Genomic DNA, 25413 nt, shown 5'->3' with positions numbered 1-25413 from the left:
CAGCAAATGTTCTTACAGGAGAGCAAACTGCTGAAGTGAAAAGCTGAGAGCCCAGGGTTGGGTGAGGAATATTGCTGCTTATGTTTTCATAATATTTAATCAGCAGTTGTCTGTGGTAGTGTGAATTTTTTCAGAACAAACCTTGGCATGCATTTAAAACTGATGGCAGGGCTGTGTGGGAAGAGCTGGACACACAGGAGGGAAAAACTTCAGCAATTATTGCCAAACAAGCAGTTCTTGCCTGTTTTATTTTTTCCAAGTATGGAAACTCAGTATCATATCTCACCACTTGTAATAACTCACCAGATTTGATCTAGCCAGTGGTTTGGAGCCTGTTTTTTTCTCTCTGGTTATTATTTGACCTCATCTAGTTGTTTTTGCAGCCTGTACCACAGGAACCTTATTTACAGCATTTCAGTGAGCTGTATAGGAGGGGAAAAAGTGCACAAGTTAAACCTGTCAGAGGTGAGAGAAAGCTGAAGAAAATGTTACTTTATCCTTTCCAGAGCTCAGGCTCCTGCACTGATGGAGTTGTCTCCTCTGCAAAAGCAGCCCCCCTCAGGGCCAGTTAGACATTATAAAACAACCTCTGATATCCCATTTCCCTTACTGCAGTCAAACTAACTTCTAAATCAGCTGCTGCAGCCTTTTCATTCTAACACTTCTTGCTCCTGCAAGGGGATTTGTGGTTCACTCTCCAATGGTGCCTTGCCCCTAGGATCAGGTAGGATGTCCTTTACAGACTGCAGGACAGGGATTGCAGCTCAGCTGTGCTGTAAAGAAGAAAACAAATCTTAAAACACCAACTTACAACATGATTAATGCAGAGGCTAAAACATTACTGTTTGTGTTACCTCTGTTGGGACACTCTACAGGCACTGGTTACTACATTCTGACCATATATGAAAATAAAGTGGCTATTTCCTCTGGATATTCTCAAGAGCAGGTTAGCCTTTGAGCAACTATTGTACTGACAGGCTTTAGGACTAAGTCCTTGTTTTAGGACTAAGCTCTCGGGCAAATATATGAGGATAGGAAGAACAGTTCTTTACTATTATGTATAACAAGGCAAACAAAGTAACTATGGCATTAACAAAACAGAACTAGGAACCTCGGCCGGGAGGGGAAGGGATGGAGGAGAGGCTTTGCTTCCCAATGCCCGGGGCAGTCTGATCCCGGTGCCCCTGCAGGACTGAGGAGCACCGAGCTGGAAGGGCAGGGATGGGCAGGAATCCCGGGCCGGGGCTGAGCAGGAATCCCGGGCCGGGGCTGAGCAGGAATCCCGGGCTGGGATGAGCAGGAATCCCTGCCTGGGCTGAGCAGGAATCCCGGGCTGGGGCTGAGCAGGAATCCCGGGCTGGGGCTGAGCAGGAATCCCGGGCTGGGGCTGAGCAGGAATCCCGGGCTGGGGCTGAGCAGGAATCCCGGGCTGGGCTGAGCAGGAATCCCGGGCTGGGCTGAGCAGGAATCCCGGGCTGGGATGGGCAGGAATCCCGGGCTGGGATGAGCAGGAATCCCGGGCAGGGCTGAGCTGTGTCAGACGCTCCGGTGGCAGCCGGAGCTGCGGGCGGTCCCGCAGGGGCTGCGGGGCTCCAGCGCAGCACAGACCCAGAGCAGCGCCGGGGCAGCGCCGGCCCCGCTCCAGCAGCGCAGGAAAAGCGAGCTCAGGATCCCCGGGCACACGAGCAGATGGTGGAAGGTCCCTAGGACGGGGCTCCGGTGGTGACAGTGAATTCTCCCCGCAGTCAGCGACAGCTCGGCCCTGCTCCTTCCCATGCCAAGAGCGAGAGAGAGCAGCAGCCCCAGCCCCGTCCTTTACCTGCCCCCAAACCCGCAGTATCTTCCCCCTCCGAGAGAAATTCCAAAGATAAAAGAAGTGCAGCCAGGTGCTACACTCCTCTCCCTACTATGGACACTTGTTTTAAGTACCCATAAATACCCAGCAGTTAATTTCCTAGCAATTTATGCGAAAAAAAAAAATCTATAAGGAAAAAAGAAAGAAATCTAACCCCCAACACTGGTGTTTGGAGCCTGGGTTGTACTACTGTAAAGTCCAGAGTTGGGAGGGAACTCTGAGAATGTAGATATCCATGTTTGCATGTTGTCTGTTAGAGGGGGTGGATGGGAAGGCATGCAGAGCCAGAAGGGAACAGTTAGGAGTTCTCCTACCAGTTTTTCCACAGATAACTCATTTGTTTATATAAAGTTTAGCAATAATCCACTTCTCCCTTTTTCCAAGCTGCCATATACACACCCTTTAGATGAAGCCAGGAATTTTTTTAAACAGCTTTTTATAACTGGATTGCTCCAACAGTTTGGGATTCCTTAGAGAACTGTTTTTTGTCCAAAGCCTTTAACAGTTCATTTGGCCTGTTCACCCAAATGGGTTAAATATCTCCTATCTCTATAAACTCAAATTGTTTAGAGAAATTGAGTGGTGAGAACAGTTGAAGAGTGATGGCACATCACTGCATTTTGGGATATTGGGTACTGTGACTGTCATATCTTTGTTAGGACAGCTCTAAGCTTGCCCCTCACAGCAGGCTCATGGCCAGATTGTGCTTTATCACAGCTCCTTCTCACTGGGCTGTTCTTAAGGAATTATCTTAGTTTATTTTGGTTTTGAGGAAGAAAAGGACTTTTACATGCACTTTTCCAGCTCTTCTCACTAATCCTGAAGATCAGGAAATATTTAGTGGGGGTTGTTCCTGTTTTTTGTTTGTTTTGGGGGGCCGTGGTGTTTGCTTTGTATATTTGCTGATTTATTTATTTTACATAGACATGTTTTTTGACACACCAACATCTGCAGCTTGTCTTGTCCAGGGCCTAGTGACAGTTCCAGGGTTGTGACCATGCAGGCACAGACTTGGAAGGCTTTGCTGCTCTGTGCCTGTGCATCCTTCCTTGGTGCATTCAGCAGGAACACAGCACTTCTCCAGGTGCTACAGGGGACTTGAAACCTGTTACTGAGAGGAGCAGATGGCAGCTTGTGCTTCACAGAAACCACCTGGCCCTGCCTGGTGCAGCTGCTGAGCCCAGGCTGGGGCCAGGAAGGAGCTTTGGCCCTCGGGAGATGCTGAATTATTATCCCAGTTCTTCCTGCACAGGCATTTCTAGGAAAGTTCTCTTTGAAAGCAAGAGCTAAGCCAGGAGCTTGCTGAGCACACTGCTGAGTTTTGCTGCAGGGCAGGTCACAGCCTCTATGGGCATGACCAGAGAACAGAATGTCTCCCAATTTTCCAAAGGCTTCATTCCCACTCTCGTACAGTCTCTTGTCCTCCTGGTTCCTGGATCCAGGCTCATTCTTAACCAAGTCCCTGTTGAAAACTGAAAAAAGCTCTCCCATCTGAAAACACACACCTGTGGGTTCATTTTAATAACACTCACACTCCCATTTTAGGGTCTAAGGCTCAGGGTGACAGTGAGTGAGGATCATGCACACTGCAAAGGGTGGGGCAGCAGCTCTTCCTCCAGTCTTTGGTGCTGAATCCTAGGAATGAGATGCTGCTTCTTCTTCACTATGACCAAAACCCAGTCACTCTGCACACATTTAAATATCCCTCTGTTGCCCAGGATGCATTCCTCAACAATACCATCTTTACTCTTTTAAGGGGAACTGTAAAATGTAAGTTCTAGTATTTTTTTTTGGCATTTCAGCAATGACACTTTCAGCAGATTCATGAAATTGAGTGAGCTCAGGTGATCAATCCTCAGCAAAAAATTCAAAGCTCTGTAGTGAACTGCCAACTCTAAAGTTATTTCTAGAAGGGTTTTTAAAATGATTGTAAACTGTTTACTAATATCAACAGTATAAAAATTCTGGAAGTGATACAGCTACAAAAGAAACAAGTGTGTTCAAAAGGCTTTCATATGAATGCAGTGATGCCAAACACCTCGGCACATTCAGCATCATAAATTCAACTGTAGTTACAGTAAAATGGAGAATTGAGAGAAATTTCCATTCCATTCACAGCAGTTTCATACAGGATGGAATTCAGAACCAGAACCAATCACAAGCCATTGAATGGGTTTGCACAGCAGTATCATTCTCATCAAAATTCCTTTGCTTTCAGCTACATTTAAATAGCATTGAAATAATTACAACAAAGAAACGTGCCTTAGTTGTGCTGTGTTTGAATGCAACCCAAGATTATCACTTAAAGGATGATTCAAAGTTCACATTTACATTGGCAGTGATGATTCAGATATGGAAGGACAGATCTTTGCTGTTGGCTAGCTAGAGTCTGTTCCTTGGTCTTCTGATTCAGGAGGATACAATTCATCCAAAAGCAGCTCTGCAACAAAAAATAATAATGTTTAAAAGGAAGATTTTTCCCTGCTTCATACAGCATAATTAGAGCTGGTATTTGCACTTTAGAACACACTGATGGTAGAACAGTACAGCAAATACAATTTTTGAAGGTTCCATGCAAACAGGTGTTTAGATTTCTGTTTTGTCACACAAACTTCTCCCTTCTTTTCTTTAATGCCTTTTTTAGGGACGCCTTCCACTATCCCAGGGTGCTCCCAGCCCCATCCAGCCTTGGACACTTCCAGGGATCCAGGGGCAGCCACAGCTGCTCTGGGCACCTGTGCCAGGGCCTCTGCACCCTCACAGGGAAGAATTTCTTCCTAATACCCAATCTACACTGCCTCCAGAGGCCTGAGCAACAACCAGCTGTGGTACTTGTTAAAATAGAAAAGAGACAGAAGTGAAATTTTTACTTCTGCAACATGGAAAAAAGCCAACATTTGACTGATTTTTACCTTCAGAGGCACTCAGTTTTTGAGTCTTTTTGAGAATGGCTCTTATGCCTGGCATGGCTTGGTCATATTGATGGAGAACTTCCAAACAATGTTCATGGAACAGTTTATCTTTCTGAGACAGGCTGTGCAAGAGTAAAACAGCATCCCGTAAAAACTGAACAACTTGTTCTTTATGTGCACCCAGGCTGGCCTCAGATCTTCTAATCTTCATCCACTGTCTGTGCAACATCACAATTAGTGCCTTAACCACCTGCAAGAGGAAAAGCAGTGCCTCAGTACACAAAGCAAAAATACAGGAGCAGAGAACTTATTTCAATATGAACTTTACTGCTTAATCTCTTCAAACTTTCAAATTTCAGGATATTTTCTAGCAAGTCAAAGCAAGCTTCCTAGAAGGTGGCATCCTCTAAAGTACAGGACACTTCTGTTTCTCTACAGCAAAAAAAAATAAAGGTAGAAAGCAATTTCAGCATGGAGTACCTGGAGTTGTCAGAGGTTAAAGTGGGGGAGTGTGGTGAACGTACCTCGAGGTTGCACTGACAGTCTGTGCCAGGAAATAAAACTGCTGCTCTGGAGCACCACGTGCAGAGTGTCAGGAGCCTGACTGTCTGTTACAAACACAGCCTGGGTTAGAGTCAGGGCTGAGTTAGGATCATTTATTGCTACTTTCAAATATTCTTGGGGGATTTTTTTTTATCCTTACAGCTGATGTTTTTTACCCTCAAAGTTGTACTAGGTTTTTTTTCTCTGTGACACTTTACAAACAGAATTTGCTTTGCACAGAAACCTTCTCAACTTTCTGATGAGCAAGGCTGACAAGGTCAGTGGCCTTTAATTCACTGCAGACAAATAATATGTTTACACTTAATGTAACAGTGCAGGTAGGGGTAATGGAAAGGGTTCCAAAAAGGGTTCAAAATTCTTTAAAATGAGGGAAGTCGAGCAAATAGAACCTCAAACAAGTCACTTCTGTCTCTACAAACAACACAGATGAGGTTGAAAAGCTGTTCCTTCTGTATGTAACCATGACTGTTAAAAAGCAAGTTATCATTTCCATTGAATGCAAGGAATATAAATCCTAAATCACTACAGAATGCCGTTTAAATGTAATAAATGCAATCAAAATGAAAGACAAATCTTGCTTCTTTTTACTCTTCTATTGCCCTAAAAACAAAATAAAGCTTAGTGCTGAAATCTGCAGCCATCCTAGGATTTTCCTTGTTTTTTCAGTGACTTCAAAGACTCTTATGACCAATGCTCTCTTCAAGGACTGATTCAGTTTCAAGCAAGTCCTTTCAAAAATCACTGTAACCCCTTACTGCAAGCCCACACTTGAAGTTTTGTATTTCAGCTAGAGAAAGAACTCGTTTTCAATTTGAACACTGTCCTGCTCCTCCCACTCCCCCAGCTGGAAGGAGAAGGTAAGAGCACATGGGCACTCAGCTCTTACCTCTTGCTCCAGCTGCAGCCAAAGCATTTCAGATGCTGATTTATCTGGTCTTGAAGTTATATACATGTAGAGTGCAAGGAGAAGGCAGGTGTCTGAAACAGAGAGAACTTTGTTCTTTTTCCAACCAGCCACTTGTTTGTGACAAAAATTAATTCTTTCAGGCAAGGAAACATTTTGAGTTCTATCCTAGGACTCATGGTTTTTATTTTAAGCTTCTTGTTTTATTTCCCACAACTTCAGCAGTGCTGAGGAAATTCGTATTTTACCAACTTCCAAATATATATATGTATTTTACCAAATATATATATTTGCCTTTGAGGTAATCCTGGTGATTCATAAGGAACTGAACAGAGATCATTTGTCATGCAGACTGGAATCTCTAAACAGTGCCATGAGCACAGATAAATTTAACTTCAAAACTCCTCAAAAGCCCCTTTTTCCTCATCAACCTTAAATACACAATCTAGAAAGGGATTTTGAAATGGCTATCAAAGGCACTGCTAGTAGACAGATACCACAGGATAAATACTCCCTAAATCATTAAGTAGAAAATAAGTTTTCAGGTTCCATAGCAGGCTTTTTGCCTTTCAGCACCTCGGAGCAAGGCCTGTTTTATTACTTTCAGTCATGATAAAGTTCTCTGTGTCCTGCAGCCTTTTACCTGAATGAGAACAGAGCTGAGCAGCCAAGAGGTGGTGCTGGGCAAGAGCACACAGGAGTCTCACAGTCAGGAGCACAGCAGGCACAGGGCTCTCGGGGCACAGGCAGCGCTGCAGGGTCTGGCTACTCAGGCAGTGCTGGAAACTTCAGAGCAGAATGCAGTTAGCAAAGGGAAGTGCAGTTACAAACTGAAAATACACCATTTTTTGTAGATAGAGTCATAATTTGTGCCTTTTCAGCTGTTCAGAACATAGCCCATGTCAAATTATCTGTCATAAATACGAAGTATGCTAAAAAACATCATTACTTTGGCAGTCACTCTGCAGTTCACACTGGCAGTTTTACTGGCCAGAATGAGATTCTGTGCTTTCCTTCCTTATGCACCTCCCAGCAATCACAAAAACCTCAAAATTAATGTTATAAAGCTTCTTCACTTTCAATGAGGCAACAGCATCTGCTTCATATGAACATCATCAGCAAACCTTGTTACTGATCAGGGATGATTATTACACTCATTAACAGCAAAGGCAGTAGAAAGATCCTCAGCTGCTTCTGAGATGTGATGTGAGAGGTGATTTCTCTTGTACATAGCAGAACTTCTGCTGGAAGCTGCCCAGATAAGTTTCAACAGAGAATGAAAACTGTTGAACAGTAGACTCTAAAATAATTTTGAAGCTATTACTGACTTACTTTATTAACAAGTCCATAGTTGAATTTTCAGCTAATTTCACCAAAACCTTTAGGCTTTGCCTCAGGATATTGTCACTCTGGGAGCCCCTTGCAGCAGAAAAAGCTAAAATCTGAAGCAGCTTTTTAAACAAAGAATGTTGAGCTCCATCAGTATTGGGAGGATCCTGTGGGGCAGGCAGTTCTCCTTGTGTCCTGCTCTCTTCTTTATTGTCACACTGATTGTCACACAAGGCATTTTTGTCCATCTTGGAAACCTGTTCATCTCCAGCAGCAGAACCTTTCTCCATTTCAGCAGACAGCAAGGTGTGGACAACATCCCAGCTGTAGAACACCAAATAATAAAGGATCCCCAGTGACACAAGAGCAGTTTCTTCAAGGGACAACCTGAAGTCCTCCTTGCTTGACACCGTGTTTGTGCTGGCTCTGGAAGCAGCAGCAGGGTGGGTCCCACAGGCTCCGTTCCCTGGTGTGTCCCCAAGCTGCTCTGCTCGGCAGAAGGCCTCCAGGTGGTGCTCCACCAAGGGCAGGAGATGCACAGCACCTCGGATCCTGCCCTGTGGGAGGGGCAGGAGCCCTCCCTGGCCTTCTGCTGGGCCTCCCTCACATAATCCTTCATCCAGAGCAATCAGGTTCAGTCCTGTTATTGCCAGTTTTTGAGCTTCTTGCAGGGATAAAAGAGGAGCGAGTCCTTCTTGAGTTGTCCTGCTGCTGGGGAGTTGTGTGGGCTTCCTGTCCAAATAGAAGTGAAAGGAAAATGCTTCACAAAAAAAGGCAGAGAACAGAGTTGAAATCTGAATTATCCATATTGAAAATTGAATAATAGGCCAGAGTACAGAGAGAGGTCTGTTTCCAAAATAGGAAAAAAAGGGAGAAAACATCATGCTACTCCTTGATACCTGCATGGAAGAGCCATTTCAAAGCATTCTAGGTTTCATTCCTAATAAAATAACTTATCTGAAAAGCAAGGGTATTTCAGAAGCTACAGTCTTAATTCTGTAAGGTGAAATGCAATTATAATTCACATCCCATCTTCATATTTAAAATGCTTTACCAGGAAATATATCTTGGAAAGTTGCACACAAATTGCACGTTACAAATCGAACACAGTTTCTATTTTGAAGATATAAAACCAACTTTTAATCACATCTTTAGCATTTTCTTCCCCCTTAACTCATGATCATCTTTCTGTGCTTCTTTCATTGCAATGCAAGCTGCTAACAGCTACTTCCAGGTTTAGTTCTGTGCCTTCCCCTAACAGGTAATTAACCTCATTTATTTTTTAGTGATGTTCCAGTGTTTAGTATCCGTGATAACAAAAGATCCAGAATAATATTCCAAATTTTGCACTAAATGGCCTAAGCAGAGCATGATTTACCACAGGGAATGAGCTGTCCTGCATGACCAAGTGTTTCTTAGGGCAGAGAACACCACTGTACTGAACATGCACAGAGTTTAACAAAGAAAATAAAACTTACGCATCCAATGAGTTGGGTGGCAACACAGCTCCAGGCAGAGGCTCAGAGTTGCTACTGAGAAGGTGGCAGAGCCCAAGAAATGACCCAGGGACAATGGGCTGCTTCATCAGTGCATTCAGCAAGAAAGAGCCTGGAAGGATAGAGAATTTTCTTTGGAGTAGATTTGCCATCACCACCACCACCAAAAAATCAGTATTTTCAGAAGATCAGCCTTATTTAGAGTGTGTGCAACCTCAAAATGTTTTTTTCATTATGAATCGTTTTTTCTTAACAGGAGGATGATTTTCAGAATAATGAATTTAAGGTATTTAAATGTAAACCAAGTGATATTTAGAGGTATTTTAATTATGATCCCATATTAGCAAAACAGCTTGAGCCAAGTGATCACATATTCCAGCTGTGACTTGCCCTCCAGATACTGGAATTATGTGACACCATTCCACTGCCAGCTGTAACTAAGATAGTACCCTAAGGAACTCTTGGAGCTGACTGTTAGAAATGCTTTATGGTGTTTTGGTTCTTTTTTAAGGTACATTTCCCCTGGTTTTATTTCTGCATTACCAGGATGATGTTACCTTGTGTATTCCGTTTGGGGACAGAGTTGTAGGAGCGGTTTTTTCCTGTTGCTTTGTGCTGCTTCAGGGCTGAAACTTCAGGGTGGGTTATCTTCCTGTCTGAAACAACCAGGGATTGGGAGAACACAGAACTGCACACAGCCACAGTGCTAGATGACATTTTAATCATCTCTATATGTCACAATTACCAAGCAAATCAAGGCCCAAAGCCTTGCAGAGTTCAGGAAAAAATGTTTTTTCAAATGGGCATATTGAGTGCTGTTACCATAACAAACAACAGCAACACCAATGCTTTCAGGCTGCTGCATTTTTCTTTTTTGCTGGAGTTCCTACTGCCCATATTTTTAGAATGTCAGTGTAACTGACAGCAACATCTCAGATTTTTCATCACTCTTCAAGTAAGGATTAGTTGATGATGTTCACATTTATTATTTCCCATTGCTATAAAAAAATCACTATTTTTTTCACATTATAGCACTCTTCAAATATATGCATATATTAATTTCCTAAGCTTTACTCAATGAATTTCAAGATACAATTTTGTGAGAATGATTGCCTTACATATAAAAGGGGAAATGAGTATATTGTTTCAATTGCTTTTTTCAATATGGCTAAATATGTACCCTTTAAAATCCAATCCAACAAGCTAGAACAAGAATACACAAAAAAAATGCATTAGCTGACTAGCAGACCAAGAAATAGGCAAATTATTTCCTATTCTTTATGCAATGAGAAAAGACAGATGAACAATTTGGATGTTTTAGTTCATCACACAATAAAGTTTTTTATTGCAGTCATTGGCCACTTCATCTTTGACACCTTGACATCTGAATTAAAATGATCTTCATGCAAATTTCAGTCATGGCTATTTAACTCCAGTTGGTATAAAGTGGAAAAAAACCAAGCAAAACTGAAATAAAACAAATAACTGTGAACTGACTGCAGCTGTTTGGTCACAAAATCCTTCTCTAATGTAGAATGTTCACATGTAGCTAAAAATGTTGCAAGCTGTACATGGGTTTACCTTCTTTGACTGAAGTAGTGAGGCCCATCAGATTTCCTGAAGAACCCAATTGCATACTGGACATTTCAGCATTGAAGGATTCCTTTGTAGGAAAAGATCTTCTTCCTGGCTGTGGAGAACATCCTTCTCCTTGTACCACATGATTCTTTTTAGGGCTAAGATAAAAAGATGAATCAGTATTTCTTTTGTAATTATTTTATTAAACAACTATTTTCTTTGCACTGATGTTTTAAAGATAATTCACTATAAACTCTCTGAATTTCTGTCACAGACACAAGGCTCTTTTTTAACAAATTCTATAGATGTCATCAGACTTTTTTGTTGTATTTTTTAAAGACAACAGAGCTAAGAGTTACTTGAATAAAGTGTCTTCAATAATTTAAACACATGTATTGCAAAAATGAACACAAATTCACTTTCCAATCCTCCTACCTTGTTGTTGGAACTGCCTGAGAAAGGTGTTTATTTCTTTCACAGTTCTGAAGTCGTGTTCTTAACTCATTCATTTCTGCATCCTTGAACTGCAGCTCGGAGTGCAAGGACTGTAACTGAAAGAGGAGTTCAGGACAGGTTTACTGTTACCAGTTTAGAATTGGTGCAAGTGCAGAGCAGCTGAGTTACCACGAGAGCTGGAGATCCCCATCTGCTTACTGTGAACTCAGCAAGGCACAAGATCTCCAATTTTTAGGGACCTTAATCCAATTAACACTGAGAACCAAGTGCCAGGAGTTCAGGCAAGCAGCTCTTGTGAGTGGCTAAGACAGAGCAAGTGCTCCAGTGAGGAGCACTGGACAAAAGCAGCCACTGTCCTCTCCAGGGCTGGCACAGAGATGACTGCAACAGGAACAGCAACCTGATCAGAGCCACAAAGTTCTGTCACTTCTTCCCACTCTAAAGTACATTCCAATTGCAATGTGCTCGGGATGGCTTCGAGAAAGCAGTAAGTAAATGAAAACCTCTGCCACCTGAATTTCATTCCTTCATTTGGCAGGGGAAAACTCTCAATGAGTTCTTAGAAATGTTTTATTCTAGGTAAGGAAATAAAAGCAAGCACTGTGGAAATTTCACACAAATGTTCTTCCTTTGACTAAATGATCAGTGACATAATTAAGTCATAAATCAGCTTCTGCATGGTAACTGACATATTTACAAACCTTTTTGGAGAACTCTTTTTCTTTTTCAGTTAAAATCTGAGATTTTTGCTGTTCCAGTAGCAGGTATGATCTTTTCTGTTCCTCCATAGCATACTCCATCTGCTGCATTGAGTCACGCAGAATTTTAATTTCTCCATTTTTGGTGAGAATGTCATCCTGCATTTCTTTCAGCTGCAAGCAGAGGAATTCCATTAAAGGATGGGTATAGCCAAAAGTATGTATTTGCATCAGTATGTGGTTGAAAATTTGGTGTATTTATAATTTTTAGGGAGAAAAAATGCTCCTGGTAACACAGCTCAGAAATTCTACACATGTTGCCTCTAATCTTTCTTTGATTAAATCAGGCTCAGCTATTGTTTTCTTTAAAATCATTAAAAATGACAAGGCCATCCTTCTCTGCAATTACGTTTTGGTTTTTTGATGGGGTTTTTTTTGGTTTTTTTAAGTGTTCTAGTCACACACAGCAGTAATTTATTCATTGTTTTGATTATAACAGTGATAATTTAATTATATTACTGCATCCATCAGGATAGCCAACAAGCACTCTAAGACAAGGTACAACCTGCAAAAAGTCTCTTCATGACATTGATACTTCCTGAGCAGCCACCATCACTGAGAGACAAAACTTTGGAGGGATAATAAAGAAGTTACTCAGAAAAGCAAGAAGAAGAGATCAGAAAGACACTCCTCTACAAGTGTAAAATTATGATTTAATATGGTATACAGGTAGGAGATTCCCTGATAAAGCTCATAAAAAATAGAGCTGGGAAAGATACAGAGAAGGGAGAAAGGGAAACAGAGTATCTTTCCATAAATTACTTCATAGGAAACAAATAAAACTGAAAAATTAGTATTTGCTAATTTGAAATGACCAAGAAATAAAATACTGCTCTCACTCTTTAGTTTACTAGAGCTGTTTCTAGTGTAATGATTTTAACACACTCCTGGATTACAAAGATTATTGATCCCCTTGATGAGAATGGGAATTGATGAGAATTGATGGGAATGGATTTATCCCACCTTTCAGTTATTCCTATCAAAAGTGTGATATTTAGAGGAGAGGGGAGGATAGTGCCAACCTTCTGTTTGACTTCTTCATGCTGTGTCTGCAGCACTTCCAACTGGAATGCTTCTCTCATCAGACCATCTTCTGCTCTGCTTCCTGCTGCAGGGAAAAGCCAAAATCTGAAGCACAGATGATGAATGTCCATCACTGGTGACTCAACACCGAGGTTTTGTTATTTGTCATTGCATACATCTGAATATCTTAGTATTTTACTGTCATGACAAACAGGTAAACTGTCTCATCTAACCACCACAGGAACTTTGCTAGTGCTTGTGCATCAGTTCTTAAAACAGAAGAACCCCTGCCCCTTCAAATTTCTAATCACAGAAAAGGACCTTAAAGATCATCTCATCTCTTAAACCAGCAGGATGACCCACAGCAAAAGCAAGCATTTCTCCTGAGATAACTTTAGTTAGTGCACAAACAAGGGTTCATTGAAAACTTACCTGGTGAGATGACAAATGTCAGGGTTGCTAAAACATACTTAGATTATTCAAGCTCTATAAGCTTCACTGTGAAGAAACCCCTGCTTTTGATTCTTTCAAAGTAAACCTGAAAGTCAGCTGTTAATACAAGGCATGCTATGCATTTATTAGTGGAAATTAAGAGAGAAAAAAAATCTGAAAGCCAACATGCTACCAGAATATGATACCTACTGCATGTTGAAAGTTTAGGAAACTCGTGGGTTTTTTAATTTGGCAGGTTTAACATGCAGCACCCTCGTCCCAGGCTGGCATTACCACACACACACACACCAGGCAGGGCTCCTGGTGCAGTGTTCCAGCAGGGATTGTTATCCTCGTTATTCCTCTGAATCCCAAACATCCTCTTACACCGGGGGTACCACCGTGGGGTGCTGGGGAACAGCCAGGAGCAATTCCCTTAAGGGAAATTACAAGAAATCTGGAGCAAGTCTATTCACAAGAGCCTGTAGTAACGGGACGAGAGGGAGGGGCTTCACGCTGACGGAGATTTAGGTGAGATATTAGGAAGAAATTCTTCCCTGTGAGGTGGGGAGACCCTGGCACAGGCTGCCCAGAGCAGCTGTGGCTGCCCCTGGATCCCTGGCAGTGTCCCAGGCCAGGCTGGACGGGGTTTGGAGCACCCTGGGACAGTGGAAGATGTCCCTGCCAGTGGCAGGGGGTGGTACTGGATGGGCTTTAATGTCCTGCCAACCCAGGCCATTCTGCGGTTCCCAAAGGGACACCGAACCCTTTCGCAGCAGCGGGGCAGTGAGGGGCAGCCGCCGGGACACACCGACCTTGCCGCCCGCCCCGGGCCAGCTCCGGGGCTCCCCACGCGTGTCCCGCGGGCGGGTCCTGCGACAGCGCCTGCGAGGCCAGCAGGTCGATCTGCTCCAGGTCGTCCGCCGTGAATTCATCACTGTCCCCGAAGGGGTCCACCATCCCGGTCACGGCGCTCTTGGGGCGCTTGTGCGGGGGAAGGCCGTTGCGGAGCTCCGGCGGGGCGGCCGCAGCGCCGCTCTCCCCGCAGAGCGCGGGGCCGCTCCGCTTGCGCGGCCCGGGCAGCGCCGCCATGGCGGGACCGCCGCCCGCGGCACCCACACGGCGCGGGGCCGCCTCGGCCACGCCCCCGCGCGCGCCCGCCGGTCACCGCCAGCCGCAGCCAATGGAGTGGCGGCGCCTTCGGAGCCGGCTGTAAGAGCCCCCACCATTGGCCGCGGGCGGCCCGCACGCAAGCGCTTCGCTGATTGGGCGGGAGGGAGGCGGGAACGCTCTCCGCGGTGTGAGGGGAGGGCGATGACGTCAGGCTTCGAGCGATGACGTCAGGCTTCGAGCGATGACGTCAGGCTTCGAGCGATGACGTCTGACTCTGAGCGGTGACGTCACGGCGAGGGTTGTCCCGCTGATTTCACACCTGGCACGATGACGTCACACCGCAGCTGGAGGGCGGCTGGGACCCGTCCTGTGCGGCCGTGGCACTGCCGGCCTCAGGCACGACTGACTGCCCTTGATAAATTGGGACTTCTAAAAGCGTCAGGGAAGTGCAGTATTTGCAAATATTCTGTGTAAACCCACACTGTTAACTTACTGGCATTAACTTGCTTTTGTAATCATATTTTGCCTGTTTTTAAGGGTGGACTCAAAAATAGAGTTTGCAGCTCTGTATAACTCAGGTGGGTGTGTGGTCACAGCTATGTTGATAAACGTTTTAAGAGGATACTAGACCATAGTCTTGCAGCACATTTTAAAAAACAGACTTATTAATTATCTTCATTCCCATAAATCAGTTTACAAATCCCTTAATGGTCTCTTAAGTGAAAACCACTGTGTTAGTGTGACACATTTCCAATACTGTCAGAGAACTCTGATTCCTCTTGTTCATCTCGCTATTTCCCATTACGTGCAGGGAAATTACATTAGAGGGTAATTTTCTTTATTCCCTGCACTGCACCAGTGGCCTGTGAGGAGGCAGTGGGGCCACAGAAACCCCGAGGGTCATTGAGGGTCCTTGTTCCAGCTGATCCCATTGGAATCTGCAGCTCAGGTGCACAGAAAAGCTGCAGTCTCACAGGGAAGCTGCTCTTGTTCCACTTCAGTTTTGAGGTGCTGCTTGAAGGCTTTATTTTTGTTTTTCCAAGAAGTTGTTTATTTTAAGTTAAATTATGTCCCAAACCGGAGAAATTGTGGATGGGTCTGATGTTCAAAACGCTGAAAGTACCATTATTTATGTGTGGAATTATTGCTTTTCTCCCTCTAGGGGGAATGATAACATGATGTTTGCCTTTGTAGCCTAGCCATAAAGAAAAGTTACTTCTTGCTTTTAAGAATGGTTTTATTTCTTTATGTTTAGAGAGAGGTGCTTTGAGCAAATGGAGTAAAACCAAAACTGCTTGTTTAGTTTAAAACTTCTCCTGGCAATTTCTAGTGCACTGTTTCCACTACTTATGTTTGTAGAGACATGTATTGAGAGCTTAATTTAAGTAATCTAAAACTGAGTCTAACTTGATTCAGACATTACTTGTTCTTAATTCTGGGGTTTGGGGATTTTAGGTTGTTTTTGTTTGTTTGTTTTGTGTGTGGTTTTTTTGTGGGGGGTTGTTGTTTAATAAATTAATAGGATTGTGCTAGATATTTTTTTATTGCTGCTTTTAAATAACAGTATTCTGTTTGAGTGATATACCTTCAGTTTTACTTTCTCCTCTTCCTCTAGCTGAAGTTGAAGAAAAAATAGGATGGTAGAACACTTGCACAAACTTTATTTTTAACAAGATAAACCAAGATACTCTGTTTTCCTCTATTCCAGGTGTTCCTGCTAAACAGAAAATGACTTGCAGGGGATCAGAATAACAACAAAGTAAGTCTGAGATTTAGAATTAGCTTTAAATACAGCTGCCTGTAGAGCCATTTTTGGGCAGGGGGGTGAAAGTCAAACAGTTACATATCTTCTGATTTTGCATCTTTCTGTGTCTTGCTTATATTGAGTCTCAAATCTGGAACTCCCTGAGGAGAACACAAGAAATCAAAGTGTGACTTTAGCACTACCTGCAAGTGTGGCATTTTTGATTTTTATGCCAGAATTTCTTGTTTCATTTGAATATTCCATTTAGGACTAATGGGTCCAGGTGTCAGACCTCAATCCATGTGAGCAGTTTTAGCAATGCCATTTGACTCTTGCAATACTTTTAGCTACCTTTCATTTGCTTTCTACTCTTACCATTACTTTAGTTTCTCACAGGCAAGTTAAAATCAGGGCCTTTAATGTCTGTCCTGGCTTTGGCAGTATCTTGTCTGACTGACTTAAGAGTAAAATCACTGGGATAACTGGGAATTTGTGCATTTATTCATTAGGGTGCACACCTTGTGGAAGGGGGGAGCTTTTTAGCATAATTAAGTTTAATAGCTTACATGTGGATTAGGACAGTTCTTAGTGCTGCTAATGGTATGTTTATTATAAATGCTAGCAAGAATTCCATATCTCCAATGCAAGTGCTGTTTCTTTGGCCCTTATTTCAATGAAGCTGGACATGGATGTGTTTTGTGTTCTGATTCTCAAAACACTGAATAAATCAAAACTGAAATAAGGGAATGACTGAATCAGTCCAGCAGAGAATAAATTTTTTAGCTTAATCCTTGAAGTATGAGGTACTGAAATGCAAATGGGACTCCAGTGAAAATTTATTCTAACAAAATAGCGTCTTGATCCAGACCTGAGAGTTGTTTAGGAGAGGAGTGGTCTGGGTTTGGGACAAATGCCAAGAGTTTTGTCATTTGGTGGTAGAGGGAAAGGAAATCCCACGCTCCAAGGATGACCTCGGAGCTGCGTGTCCGAGATGGGGTCGGGTTTTAGTCTGTGCCTGTATTGGGTCCTGAGAAACGAGGGGGGAAAGGGAGCAAGGCAGGATAACGGGGATGTCTGCCTGGAACCCCGCTGGCGATGAGGCCGGTGTGGGATGAGCGGAGCCGGCCGGGGCGGGGATGAGGCGAGGGCAGAGCGGGGCTGCGAGCGCGGCCGCGCGTTTCTCCCGTTATTTCCGTTGGGGTGAATGAGCGCCGCGCCGGGCGGGGCCGCGTCCGGCCGCTGCCACGGAGCGCTGCCCGGCGGGCCGGGCCGTCCGTGTGTCCGCCTGTCCGTGTGTCCGCCTGTCCGTGCGTCCGCGCCGCTCCAGCCCCGCCGCCGGCACAACAAACCCGCCCCGTCCCGCCCGCGCCGTGCGGCTGCTGCGCGGAGCCGCCCCCGGCCGGGCCGGGCGGCGCTGGCAGCGGCGCCGGGGCGGACATGAGGACCGAGATCTCCACGGCGGCCGCGTTCGTCACCCGCCTCCTGCGGGCGGCCGGCGGCGTCGGCGAGGAGCAGCTGCGGTGCTTCCGCGAGTGCCTGCAGGAGGCGATGCACGGTGAGTGCCGGGGGATCCCCTCTTCCCGTCCCTTCTTTCCATCCCCTCTTTCCGTCCCCTCCTCCCGTCCCCTCCATCCCTCCGCACCCCGCGGGGTCCCCGCACAGCCCCTCTCAGAAGCTCCTCTTTGTTCCCTCCCGCAGAGCACTACAGGCACCACTGGTTCCCCCTGGTGCCCTCCAAGGGCTCCGGCTACCGCTGCATCAGGATCAACCATAAGATGGACCCCTTGATAGGAAAAGCGGCGGGGATGATCGGACTGAGCCACGAGAGGCTCTTCCAGCTCTTGCCCAGCGAATTGACGCTGTGGGTCGACCCCTTCGAAGTGTCCTATCGCATAGGTGAGGACGGCTCTATCTGTGTGCTGTACGAAAGCCCCCAGCCCGGGGGGAAGGTGCCCAAACAGCTGGAGAGCAGGACCAGCTGCAAGCAGGAGTGGAGAATCGGCAGATCCAGCCCTTCCAAGAGTTACAACATGATGACGGTTTCTGGTTAAAAACAACTCTTCGCTGTACGATGTTGTATGTATCCCAGCCTCGTGGTCAAGTTAGATGTAACTGAGCTTTTTTGTTTTTAGCTATTTTTTTTTCACCCTATAGTCATTAAAGTGGTAATACTGCCAAGTTCTTCGTGGCCAAGGGCTAAATGTATGAAGCAGTTCTTTACACTGCATGTTCCTTCCTGGGTTGTGTCCTGTAAATGCACTGTACAGTCGGTGGATTGTTTTACACATTTATATTTTCGAAAAAGTTTTGCCTATTTGTAATAAAAAGCAATATTGTAGCACTCTCTATGATGGGTTTTAGTCAAAATTAGTACTTGCTAAAAAAAAAATAATCTGCAGTTTGCAGAGCAATAACACAAAAGGGGGGTGGGAAACAGATCTAAAAAGCTGCACATAAATCTTTCCAGTGATTTGTCTGCACAGACTTCTCTCAGGGTCATTCAAGTTTGACTGTGAGGCACAAATCACAGAAATAATTTTACTTTTCCTTTTTCAAAGCATGCATTTATTTGAGGGCTGTATTCCATCACACCCCATTATTTTAGCAAAAAGAAGTGGGGAACTGTTGTCTTGTTATGGGAGTAGAAGAATAAAGACTTGCTTAAGATGCCTCTGACTGGTTTTGGTTTTTTGTTTTCTGTTCTTTTTTGGTTTTTTGTGGGGTTTTTTGTGGGTTTTTTTTTTTTTTTTTTTTTTTTTTTTTTTTTTTTTTTTTTTTAATTTGTTTTGTTTTGTTTGTTTTGGGGGTTTTTTTTGGCTTTTTCCCCCCAGGCTTTTAACATTGCCCTCAAAGCTTATTCTATCCGTTTCTAATAATTACAGAAAGCTTTCTAGTTAAAGAGGTGTAGTGGTGAGCATCCATCTTTGTTTCAGATCACAACAAAACACTCAGTTTTGGGAAAGCTTGCTGGCTACCTGTTTTCGGCTGAATAATCTGTGTAGAGCTGGGTGGGTTTTTTGGCACTGAATGGAAGCAAAGGTTCTCTTCTAATACCTGATCTGTTAAAAAAAAACCAACAACCTTGAGTTTATAAGGAAATGGAGTTTAGGTTTAAAACTGCAAAGTAGGAAGCTGGAGTGAAGATGATCATCAATGCTGTAACTACCTTGTCTTTTCTGGAAGGTAAATCCTGCTGTTTCTGGCTTTGAGTTCCTTATTTTTGTCAGGGTCTCTAACACCAGTTGAGTACAAGTTTTACTGAAGGTGTCAAATACTGCAGATTTGATGTAATAACAAAACTTTTTGTTGCTGGTTTATGTGAATATTCTTAGTGTTGCCATCCCACTAAAGGATTTAATTTACAGATGTTGTGATTCCTGTTCTGAGAAGCCCTGGTTTCTGATTCAGCCATAGAAGGCTGCCTGGCATTGCTGATTTCTGCAGCCTGGTGCTGGAGCACGGTTGAACACTTGATGAAAGGGAGCTTTGTCTGGTGTATGTCAGGAAAAAAACCCTCCTTGTGCTGTGTCAATAACATGGTAGAACATACAGCCAGGGAAGGGGCAAGTCTGGGCAAACTGGAAAGGGCAGAACTCTAGCTCACAAAGAGGTTTTTTTTCTTTGTTTGCCTTAGAAAAAGCCGTGGCTTGCTTCTTGCTGTTTGCTTATTATCTCGGAGGCAGGCTTGTTCAGTGGTATTTGTTTAATCTGGAGGAAATGCATAGAGCAACTTTCTTAGTAATTAAAACTCAGTATAAATTGATTGTGTGTTTCTAGCCTATCACTCCAATAAATAAGTTTCTGGGTAACTTTAACAAATGAGTGTTAAAGGTCTGGTGGCAAATTGCCTCTTCATTAGATAAGATTGGAAATCGGTTCTCATGACGTTGTTTTATTCTCTTGAGGAGGCAGTAACATTTTCCTTTTCTTCTCTGATGAATATTCAGTGTGGGTAATCCTATTTCCTTAGGGCCTCTAAGGGTTGTATTTGACACATTTGTCAGTAATTGAACAGAATAACTTTAAATCTGCTAAGGGTGAGGTGCCTTCTTTGATTAAATTCCATTTGAAAGGTAATTGGCCTTGCTGCACATTATATTAACAGCCCTCTGGAAAAGACAGGTATGAAGTCTTCAGCCTAACAGGAGGTTTTCCATAGCAGGGAACACTTGAAGTGGAATTGAAGATGATTTGGGAGACAAGATGTGATTTCTGGGTGTGCTTTGAGGTGAAGGAGGGTACAGCAGGTTCTTCAGATGTTCTGTTCTGGCCTAGAGAGAAAGCCTTGGTTAATCCAGCCATGACGGGTTCTGCTGCTTTTATTAACCCTCCCCTAAGCCATGGGGTGTTTCAGATGTTATATAATACACATCTCCAGGATCCTGTGCTCTCTGTAGGTTTGATATCTATCAGTGAATGGGCAGTTTAATGCAGGTTAAGTTTCATATGTTTCAAAGCTACTGGCAGAGTGCTGAAGTCACTCTGCAGACAAACAGGTGGGGGAGACCGGGGGAGTTGAACAAAACCCACTGGAGCAAAGAAAACACTTGATCTGCACGTAAACACACTGTGATATCTGTGCCATCTAGAACTGCATTCCTTTGCTTTAAAAAATGTCAAAGATGTACTGACAGCACAAAAGCTGCTCTGAGGGAATGGAGGGGTTGGTAGTAAGCAGGGAGGCAGTTATTTGGAGGAGGTAAAGAAAAATCAACTTTGTGTTTTCCCTGGGAGGTGATGAGTTTTGTGTTCTGCTGTTGCAACAAACAAGGCAGAATCTTAACATCTTTAAAAATAGGTATTTGTCACACAAGCCTGACCACATCTCATCAGTCACGACTTGCAACAGGCTGGTTTGGATTCTGCAGGAAGGATTAATGCATGCTGGCCCCCTTGAAGTAAAAATACATGGAAAAGAATCAGTACATGCTTGCTTGGATGAGGATGGGTCAACTGCTGGATGACTAAAGAGGGGAAAACCCCCGTGCATTTGCCTTTTCTCCAAAACATTGCCTTGCTGCCACAGTAATTACATAACATTTGTCTGAGTGGTAAAATCCACGTGGGACAGAAGGTCCTTCTCGTTCATAGCCTGAGCCCTTTGTACTGCAGTTATTGTGTATCACCCCCCTGACTCGTTAGCACCTAAGAGCCCAGAGCTGAATGGTTTTGCTATGAGAACTTCAAGAGATAAGGGCATTGTCTGTACTTGTTTCAGATTCTATTACCTCTAGAGCTAGGTAAATTAAAGTATGAAATTTGGGATGTTTGGTTTCTAACCATTGGTGTCCTTATTTCCTTATCCTCAAGATGAAAGGCTTTTCAGTGTGCAGCACTTTATATTGCCATCAAATTAAGCCTGTTTTTCATATTTAAAGCATTAAAAAGATTAGGTTTTAAAAGTTTGAGCATAAATAATTTTCTTTTAACAGGGATTTACGTACATGCTTTCTGCCAACACTTATTCCATTTTTAATATGTGCCTGAGAATGTGTTCCCAGGGAATGAGTGCAGTGAACCAACTCATGGGGATCTCTCTGTTCCTCTGACAGTGCTGTGAGCTTCACTTCACTGAGAACAATGCAGAAGTCCTGACAGAATTGCTGAAAACATGAGGTCTTCCACTTAACTCATTTTTAATTCCTGTAATGAGTTCTTCACTGTTATTTTGTCTAGAATGCCACATGTTTTAGGTGACGTGCCTGGTAAAAAAGTGAATAATGGTTGCTCACACAAAGGACAAATCCCAGGTTTGTTTAGTACCTTTCTGTACAGCTGGGTTGATTTGCATTAATGATATTGTTCTCCTTTGAATTACACTCTTATTATGAGGTGAATTAGTACCTGATGAATTACACTCCTTTTTACATTTAACCGATGATTAAAAGTCTTGTAAGTCTCCTGCAATTATTAGTGGATGTTTTTACATTGGGACAATTACTCTAGAGAAATTTTCTATTTGTTCTCATATGCACTGGAAATAGACATAGAGATCCCACTGATATCCTAAGGCAGTTCTCTTGGGTATTTTCTAGACTTTGTGGTTAAGTTTTTCCTTATGAAATCCTATTTTTTTTTATTTTTATATTACCTGATCTAGTCATATTTCCATTATCTCATTATCCTCATGCAGTACAAAGTTACCCACATGACTAAATACAGGTAGGCATTTACTGATTGCTTCCAGCTTTTTGCTGATCACTTTATTAATTTTACCATCTTCCTTTTTTCAGAACTGGAATTCATTTAAGTGTTGAGGTATCTTAAAAGGTCTTTACCTTTGTATAACTGATTTTCTTAGCTATTTGAACCATGGATTTTCTCTCACTTTTTTAGCTTCCTTCAGATTTTTTTTAACTTTGCAGTAATCTGCATATGTTGACTTTTTTGTTTCACTTTGGTTTTCTTTAATTATGGCTTAGAATGTGGATCTAATCTTAATTTCTGCCTCACGTTGTCTCAGTGTAGCAGCTCTCAGCCCTCACTCTGGCTCTCTGTGATTCTCCAGGCTGATCCACGTTGCCATGGCAGAGTGAGAAGATTTGTATTCTTGGGTAATAGAGGTGTGTTGCTTCCTGACTAATAAGGTTGATACTTTTTATAAATTATCTTTCTCATGGTTCCAGAGTCACTCTTAGTTATATATGTGCTATAGGAGTAATAGGCTTATTTATTTTCATGATTTTCTTTCTTGGTAGTGGATTTATTCCAGTAATAACAAGTGATATTTTGCTTTCTGTTAGAGGGCTATGTAAAATATTCAGTGAGAAGTAAACTGTCAATTTTAGCCTGTAATTTGGGTAACTCTGGTGGACAGTGTATTTTGAGATGGAATTGCATGCAAGGATCTTTTATCTGTTTTGGAGATTCTATTGCCCCTTTTTTTGCAATCAGCAGGACCATCAATGTCTAGAAAGTGTCAGGAGGCAACGAGAGGGCAAATTAAATTGTGATTCATGGCCACCTTGGTATTATCATTGCTTTAAACTACTGGGCTCTGAATTATTGATGGTGAGATTTGCATTGCCTCGTTAGCTGTTATGTAATATCAGTTATTTTTCACAGTGGTTCTTAAAAATCCAAAGAAATAGAAGCTGGAAAAGACAATAAATGTCTGTTGAGCTAACCTAAACAGCAAATCAGTCTTAAGTCTGAGAGACAAAGCTGCAAATACTTCTCTTGATAAAATAACTTCAAAACGGTGTAGGAAGAAGAATTATTAAATCACCAAAATGTTTCATAATGTTTCAAGCAAACCTCTAGTGCTAAATAAATACCCATCTTAGAGAAATAAGTTTGTAACCCTGGAGATATGCCAAGTATGAAAGCTCATCTCTGAAACAAAACATGTTTTTAAAAGAAAAATGCATATATAAAAGTAAATTCAGTCCTTGTAGAAGCTGTGATGCAGCACATTTCAATATGAACTTTTTAGAGGATCAATTCTCTTCACTTTATTTGTAGTTGAGTAGTAGTGATTTGATATAACAGTTTTTACTGTAGAGCTGTTGTTGCTGCAGGATGATGTTTGGGATGAGGCAAGAGCCCAGTCATGAAAATTGAGCTAAGATTGATCATTTCAAGATCAATTAGTGACTTTGGTCTCAGATGACTGACACTGCTTGCGTAACTCCCAGGAGTTTCTGCTGCATGAATGGAAAAATGAAGAAACACACAAGAAAGGAAAGGTTAAAAGGTGGGTTCTGCCAGAAAATATTTCATGATCTGTCTGTGCCCTGGTTGCTGCAGCATTTTGGGTAGTCAGAAGAGAATGCAGCATAGAAGAAAGATTGTTGTATCCTCAAACTGCTGAACTCCATTTCACACTGAGTGCCACGATGGAACTTGCTTTCCTCCACTGGGACTCTTGAGGAGGGAAAGGAACTTGCCTGTTATTTATAAATATTTACAAATACTTAGAAATTACATTACCTGCAAGACCTAAACTCTATTTTGCATGTGCATATAGGTGATTAAAATACTAATGAGAATTCTTAGTGTTCTGCATTTTTATATTGAATTCTTCTTTAATAACTGTACATATCTATGATAGGAATATGCAGTCAACACTTTACACTAGTCCCTTACATATTATTTATACAGCATCATTAACATCAAAACAACTTTCTGTGAATGTTTCTGTTGCAATTGTGCAACCTGAGGGTTAAATTTGCATAAAGACACATGTAGGAGTGATAGAAAAGAACATAAACTACTACAATGCTTTGGCTTTTATATATTCTTAGAATGGATTACTACAAAAGGTGACCCCTTAGACTTGCCTTATTTTACTCTGTGAATTTGGATTATCAAGAATAAATGGAAACAAAATTCTCATAATGTGTATGATGAGATAATTTATTAGGGCTCAAAATAATGTATTACTCACACAAATTCTCTCTTCTGGGAAGTGTGCTGGGTTTTTTTCTGTATATACCAGAGATCCCACCTCTCCTGACTGCATGTTAAGGGATGTTGCAAGAGTTTTGGAAATGAATTTTTCCTTTGGATAGCAAAAAGATGCACAAATGTGTTGGGAGAGGGTTGTTTTGTTCTTTTTGCCTCACAGTGTGATAGGCTGATACTGAAACCATTGCATATTTTGATGTGGCTTGTGAGCTGATTTTTGAAGTGGTTGATGTGTGCATGCTAAGTCATCAGTTAAGAGTAATTAAATATGTACTTGAATTTAGTAGAAGTGCTGAACATTTGATGGGAATTAGGTATTTTGATGGATGGAGGTTTTGCTGAACAAAATTAATTCAGAGTCAGGAACTGTGATATTTATGCAACACTTGATTTTGTCATTAGTCCTCTCACTGATGTTTAGCTCATGTCCCTGACAGGCCTTTTTCAAAGACTCAGTGCTCCACTTTTTAAGTTGTTGCTTCTGTAGGAGTCAGTGGAATTCCTCCTGTGTTTAGCACTAAAAGCCTTTTGGCTGGATGAACACTTGAGGCACTTGCACTGTTTAACTGAGCCCCGTGTTAGATTCATGGGAGCTGCTTCCAGTTGCTAAAGGACCAAATGAAGATTTAATTGTAGCTGAAACCTGAGCTCCTCTGTGAGTCACCTCAGCAGAAAGCAAAATAATTCATCTGTGTTGTGTCAGAACTGTACGTGTGCACCATCTGGCTTGATGGTGTATTCAGGGAAGCTGTGTGTGTGACTTCTAAAATATTTCCTTTTCTTTCCACAAACCTTTAATCTTGATTCTTTTTCTAAATGTGCTCTAAAACACTGGACACT

General features: G+C 42.6%; 2 protein-coding genes across 4 annotated transcripts; one reads left to right on the top strand and one right to left on the bottom strand.

The window, feature by feature from the left end:
* Positions 1-3359: 3359 nt before the first annotated feature.
* On the bottom strand, positions 3360-14463 carry ATRIP (ATR interacting protein). 3 transcript variants are annotated; one of them, XM_063411222.1, is made up of 13 exons: positions 14123-14463; positions 12875-12960; positions 11796-11966; positions 11074-11189; positions 10642-10796; positions 9618-9716; positions 9043-9172; positions 7568-8296; positions 6879-7021; positions 6218-6309; positions 5292-5375; positions 4768-5017; positions 3360-4295 (listed from the first exon to the last, which is right to left on the bottom strand). In XM_063411222.1, the coding sequence occupies exons 1-13, from the start codon at positions 14397-14399 to the stop codon at positions 4234-4236; spliced, it is 2394 nt and encodes a 797-aa protein (XP_063267292.1). In that variant the 5' UTR covers positions 14400-14463; the 3' UTR covers positions 3360-4233. The 3 variants fall into 3 exon arrangements, with proteins under 3 accessions (XP_063267292.1, XP_063267293.1, XP_063267294.1); XM_063411223.1 differs by having other exon boundaries at positions 12875-12957; XM_063411224.1 differs by having other exon boundaries at positions 12875-12980; positions 14123-14258.
* Positions 14464-17350: 2887 nt separating this feature from the next.
* Positions 17351-18840, top strand: LOC134558119 (protein BTG1-like). Its single transcript, XM_063411681.1, has 2 exons — positions 17351-17719; positions 17863-18840. The coding sequence occupies exons 1-2, from the start codon at positions 17602-17604 to the stop codon at positions 18213-18215; spliced, it is 471 nt and encodes a 156-aa protein (XP_063267751.1). The 5' UTR covers positions 17351-17601; the 3' UTR covers positions 18216-18840.
* Positions 18841-25413: the final 6573 nt, after the last annotated feature.

The sequence above is a fragment of the Prinia subflava genome, chromosome 14, assembly GCF_021018805.1.
Source record: "Prinia subflava isolate CZ2003 ecotype Zambia chromosome 14, Cam_Psub_1.2, whole genome shotgun sequence".
Classification (NCBI taxonomy): Eukaryota; Metazoa; Chordata; class Aves; order Passeriformes; family Cisticolidae; genus Prinia; species Prinia subflava.
The sequence above is the reverse complement of the archived record's forward strand: the minus strand, read 5'-3'. Positions and strand labels throughout refer to the sequence as shown.